Source organism: Nematolebias whitei, chromosome 1, assembly GCF_014905685.2.
Source record: "Nematolebias whitei isolate Nwh7 chromosome 1, NemWhi1, whole genome shotgun sequence".
In the NCBI taxonomy this organism is placed as follows: Eukaryota; Metazoa; Chordata; class Actinopteri; order Cyprinodontiformes; family Rivulidae; genus Nematolebias; species Nematolebias whitei.
The window spans coordinates 6,638,400-6,644,358 of NC_056498.1; the positions used below are offsets into that span (position 1 = coordinate 6,638,400).

The window sequence follows — 5,959 nt, forward strand, 5'->3', positions numbered from 1 at the left end:
TACACACACATATATATATATATATATATATATATATGTGTGTGTATGTATGTATATATTGTATGGAAATTGAATTAAATTAACTTTTGTCAGATTTTCAATGGACTGTTCTGTCTGCAGGAAACCATGAGATCTTCTACTCTACAGAACATTGTGTAATTGGTTTAGAGTTGTTGTTGTTGTTGTTTCAGTTTTTAAGATTCAATAGAACCTGATTCAGTTCAGAGTCGGTGGGTTTGACGCACAAGGTCCAGCAGCGATGAGATTATCCCGTCATGTGACCACTCAGCAGGGTCTGAAAGAGACTCTTTATCAGAGTTGGTTCAGTTCTCTCACGATCGGGTTCAGGGAAGAGACTCACCAGCTCCTCTTCAGCTCAGTAAGTCCCACTAAAACAAACATTTAATAAATTCCGATTTTAACTCATGGTTCAATGACTTTAGTCTAAATCTCTGGCCGGAGGTGGCAGGGGACTTGCATTTCTTCTAGGAATGCTACGAACAAATCATTTTTCTGGAGTATCAGAATGCAGTGGACCTTGTTTTGTTTTTGACTTTAGGAACAAGCTCCCCAAATTCCCTGATTTAATATTTATAATACTAATTACTATTATTATATTAATAAATTAATAATATTTTTTGGTTGAAGATGTGGAGCCAGTCATTTTAAAGGCATATTTCAGACATTTAAAGTGGGATTCTGTGTAAACGTTATGAACAATTTAATGTCTTAGTATTTATAGCTAGCTCTCTGAATACTCTCAGGTTGGAGAAATAGAGTTGTATCACAGGATTGACAGGCTAAAAGCGAGTCAAAATACAGCCAAGACCAAAATGGACCACTACATTATAACAAGTCATTTGTTCTGGTATTTGATCTAGTTCTTCAGCTGATTAATGCTGATTTTATTGCTGATTTTAATGCTGATTTTAATTTTTATATAGGCTATCTTTGTACTTACCAGAGTACTTCTGTACAGTATATCCATCCATCCATTATCTTTTACCCGCTTATTCCATTTTGGGTCACGGGGGTTGCGGGTGCCCATGTTCGGCAATCATTGTGCGAGGGGCGGGGTACACCCTGGATGGGTCGCAAGTCCATCACAGGGACACATAGAGACAAACAACCATTCACTCTCTCACTCACACCTAAGGACAATTTAGAGTTACCAATCAGCCTAAAACGTGCATGTTTTTGGTCTGTGGGAGGAAACCGGAGTACCCGGAGAAAACCCACGCATGCATGGAGAGAACATGCAAACTCCACCCAGAAAGGCCCCTGGACCGGGATTTGAACCAGGGACCTTCGCACTGAGAGGCAGCAGCTCTACCAGTTGTGCCACCGTGCTGCCCTACTTCTGTATAGTTTGTACTATTTTACTCATTTATCCCAAACATTTAGCTCATTCAGGATGGGTGTGCTATGACTTTAAAGTTTTGTTTTGTTTGTATTTTTCAAGATATTTAACTATAGTAATTGGCATGTTCCACATAGGAATACATTATATCTTTAAGCTTAGCTGTTAGCTAGCCTTTTGCTATATTTATCTTACTCTTTGCTACTTTTAGCTTTTTTAGACATTTTTAGCTTTTAATTAGCATTTTGGAATTTTGCCTCACATTTTGCTTAATTTACCATTTACAGTAACTAGCATTTTGAGAGTTTCCCTAGTGGCATGGAGGCTGCACAGCTGCAGAAATAAAAGCTTTGCAGAGAGTGGTGAAGGCTGCACAGAAGTCTGTTGGAGTCAGTCTCCCCACCATCACAGACATCTACACCTCCAAATGCAGAAAGAGGGCCACCTGCATCATGAAGGACCCCACTCACCCAGCACACACACTTTTTGCCCCGCTCCCCTCAGGAAGGAGGTTGAGGAGCATTAAGTGTAGAACCACTAGACTGAGGAACAGCTTCTACCCTGAGGCTGTTAGACTCATGTTCGTTCTGCTGTTCAGCGTAATGTTTTTATACTACTAGTGCTTAGTTGATGTTTTTCTTAGTTCATATTTTAGATGTTATTACTGTTTTTCTTTTACATTTTAGTGTTGGATGTAACTGGGACCCTGTGTACATAATTTTGTTCCACCACATGCACCAAGGGGTGCAAATGACATAAAGAACCTGGAATCCTTGAATCCTTGAATGTGGTTTTGGGGGGTTTATATATAGCCCAACAAAGTTAAGTGGGGTCATCTTTTTTTTTGTTGAGATGTTTCGTCCTTCATCCAAAGGACTTCTTCAGTCTGAGGAGCCACAATAAACTCAGTCCCACAAGCAGCACACTCACATAGTGGGTCAACTAGTTTGATGGTGATAAAATGGTTTCTGGAGTCCGCCCTCTCCCCTGTCGACTTCTCTGAGGCAGCCATAGCCAAAGTGGTTTAAAACATCAAAGTTCATGCTCATTAATCCAGGTAAAAAAAAATCCAACAAAGTTAAGTAAAAAAAAAAAAAAAACGTCCAGAGGACCTAATTTAACTTGGTTGGATATTTTACCTGGATTATTGAGCATGGACTTTGATGTTTATAGATAGCATTTCTCTTCTTTTAGCTTTTAGCTAGCATTTTCTTACTTATAGCTTTTGGTAAGCAATGTGGTATTTTAGGATTTTAGCAACAATAGTTTTACTTTTAGCCAGCATTGTGCTACTTGTAGCTTTAAGCTAGCTTTTTGGTATCATGGGGCTTTTGCTAGCATTTTGAACTTTTAGGTAGAATTGCACATTTTTAGCTTTTAGCTTTCATTGAACTAATTTTAACTTTTAGCTATAATTTTTGCATTTTGGGGGTTTAGCTAGCGTTTTACTTTTTTTTAGTTAGCCTTTGACTTATTTTATCTTTAAGCTGGCATTTAGTATTTTAGGGTTTAAGCTAGCATTTTGCCTAGGGGCCTTGGTGGTTCAGTGGTCCTGTAGTCCTGAGGTTCCAGGTTGAGTTAGGAAGAACCTTAGATTTGTTCACTGTGGTGACCTCATGAGGAGGAAGCAACCGAAAGAACAAAAGCTAGCATATTGGTTTTTTTTTATCTTTTAGCTAGTGTTCTGCTTCTTTTAACTTAAACACCTTAGCTCCATCATCATCTTTAGCAGAGTCATTCGGTGTTCTCTCTGTCTTAACAGAAGAGTGATGTCTCTAGTTTGTCAGTTTGAGTTGTTCCTCATCTATCGGATGTCTGCTAACCGTGAACTAATCTGACTCTGGTTCAGGTTCTGGTCATGACATAACTGTCCTCTGTCGTTCCTCTGGAGGAGCAGCAAGCCATCCAAATCTGGGCTTTGGGTCATGGATCATCAGACCACGGGTCAGCACAGTCAAGCCTCCAAGTTTCAGTGGCTTTCGTTTGCTTATCAGGGCCTTACAGAGATTCCATATGACGCCATCTTCAAACAGATGGACACGCTGGAGGTTCTGGACCTGAGCTACAACCTGCTCTCTGAGTATCCTTTACTCTTTGAAGTGAAGCTAAAACCAGTAGCTGTAAAACAGAACGTGTGTTTTAGGGTTTTGGCTTTGATGACAAGAACAATGGTGGCCTTGACCACCATAGATTAATCTTTGGCCATCACAATTATTTGACGAAACTATACTTTTAATCAATATAAAAACTAGAAATCATATATCCAACAAAGTTAAGTCAGGTCCTCGGGACTTTTTTTTTTTTTTTTTGTTGAAACGTTTCGTCTTTCATCCAAAAGAATTCATCAGCCCGAGGAGCCACAACAAACTCAGATTTATAAATAGCACCTTCAGATAGTGGGTCAACCAGTTTGATGGTGCACAGATGGTTTCTGGAGTCCGCCCTCTCCCCCACACATAACTTGTTTGAGGCAGTCAAACAAACAAATCCAAATTTGCGTTGTGCATCTTTTTAATAATTTCACATCTTTTTTCTGTATAATTAGAACCTGCTACTGAATGCCTCAAATTTCCCCACTGGGGATTAATAAAGCATCTATCTGTCATGGCCAAAGTGGTTCAAAACATCCTGATTCATGCTCGGTAATCCAGGTAGAAAAATCCAACAAGTTAAGTCAGGTCTTCTGGACGGTTTCTTTTTTGTTGAAACGTTTCGTTTCTCATCCAAAAGACTACACAGTGTATACAGACAAATTCAGTCTATTTATAAGACTGAGTTTGTTGCTGCTCCTCAGACTGATGAAGTCTTTTGGATGAAAGACAAAACATTTCAACAATGACAACAAAAAAATGTCCAGAGGACCTGATTTAACTTTGATGGATTATTCTACCTGGATTATTGAGCATGAAGTTTCCTCAAATGATAGGGGTGAGCAGTTTACATATGTTTATGGTGGTGGCCATCTTGAGTTTTGACATGGCAAACTTATTTTTGATGGTAATCGTTCTTATGTTTAGATGCAGCCACACACCAACACTGAAGTTGTTACCTTGCTCATTTCTCAAGCTATGCTCACAAGGGTGATGGAAGTACGGAGGGTATTTCCAGTTCTTTCTTCAATCAGCAATGGGTACAAAAAACTAATTTCCAGTGGCCTAATACAGTTAAAACACAAAGGATTGGAAAAAAGTTAATTTTTAAAACCAATTCTTTAAAAAATGCAATCAGAACAGTCCTGTATCTTGAGTAAACCATCTGGAGTGAGTGTGTTCTCCTTCATTCAGTCCTTTTTGAAACCCGGCTCTGTTGGGGTGTCTGGAGAAGCTCAGCACTCTGATTCTGGACTGCAACAACTACACGTCTCACGTGAAGTTCCCCTACATGCCGAGCATCACGGCTGTGTGCATCAACAAGAACAAGGTCAACAACTTGCCTGTGTTTGTGGAGGAGACCAGGAAAAAGTTCCCCAACATCAAGTAAGCTGTTCTGTTACTTCAGTAAGCAGCTGAGGACGATTTATCTTTTCATGACTGTTCTATGAAGCTTTCCTCTGTCGTGACCTGTAGGATTCTCAGCATGATGAACAATGAGGCGGCGCCGAGCTACTTCAACGGAGGAAATCTGACCCAGTACAAAGATTACAGGTGGGGCTTTTCATTTTCACTCCGTCACATTGACGCATCAGGAATTACATGAACATTTCATTCATCTGAATAACAGCCAGAGACAAAACTTTACATTGATTTTTCGTGGAATGTTTGTTTCAGAAAGACATTGGTGCTCTGCTTGAACAAAAATGATAAACAAATGCTTCAAACTGGATGACGGATCTATAGAAACATTGATGCCCATTATCCAGGCTAACTCCTTGCTAATTTTAGCTTCTCTTTTGTTATTTTCAGGTTTTAGTTAGCAATTTTCATTGAGAAGGTTGCCGGTTCAGAGCCTTTCTAGGAGGAGTTTGCATGTTCTCTCTGTGCATGAGTGGGTTTTCTCCAGGTACTCCAGTTTCCTCCCACAGACATAAAAACATGCATGTTAGACTGATTGGTAACTCTAAATTGTCCCTAGGTGTGAGTGAGAGAGTGAATGGTTGTTTGTCTCGTTTGTCTCTATGTGTCCTTGTGATGGACTGGAGACCTGTCCAGGGTGTCCCCTGACTCTCACACAGTGACTGCTGGATATGGACACCAGTGACCCCCGTGACCTGAAATGGAAGAAGCGAGTAAAAGATTATAGAGGTTTGGGAAGGTGGGCCTGTGATCGGATGGTCACCAGTTCAACTCCCTGGACCGACAATATTTTAAAAAATGTGGGTGAGAGAGGTGTTACACCCACACCTGTCTCCACCCTCATTTGTCCCATTCTGGGCCCTTGAGCAAGGCCTTTAACCCCCACGCTCTGCTGCCCTGGGTGCCCTTGGTAGCAGCTCTCTTCTCCACAAAGAGGGCTGTGGTAGCTCAGTGGCCTGTGGTTGTGTCAGGAAGTACATCTGGCGTAAAAACATTTACCAAGTCTTCCTGCAAGTTAGTTCGCTGTGGTGACCCCTGAAAAAGGGAGCAGCCGAAAAAAAAAAAAAAAAAAAAAAAAAAAAAAAAA

General features: G+C 40.4%; 1 protein-coding gene across 1 annotated transcript in view; it reads left to right on the forward strand.

Annotated features, from left to right (window-relative positions):
• The first annotated feature begins 325 nt into the window (after positions 1-325).
• The window catches only part of LOC119415001 (U2 small nuclear ribonucleoprotein A'), a 34,650-nt gene continuing 29,016 nt past the window's right edge, over positions 326-5,959 (forward strand). Inside the window, 4 exon segments of the mRNA XM_037682128.1 lie at positions 326-379; positions 3,210-3,440; positions 4,645-4,836; positions 4,927-5,004. Of these exon segments, the coding sequence (XP_037538056.1) occupies positions 3,286-3,440; positions 4,645-4,836; positions 4,927-5,004 (425 nt within the window). The 5' untranslated portion in view covers positions 326-379; positions 3,210-3,285.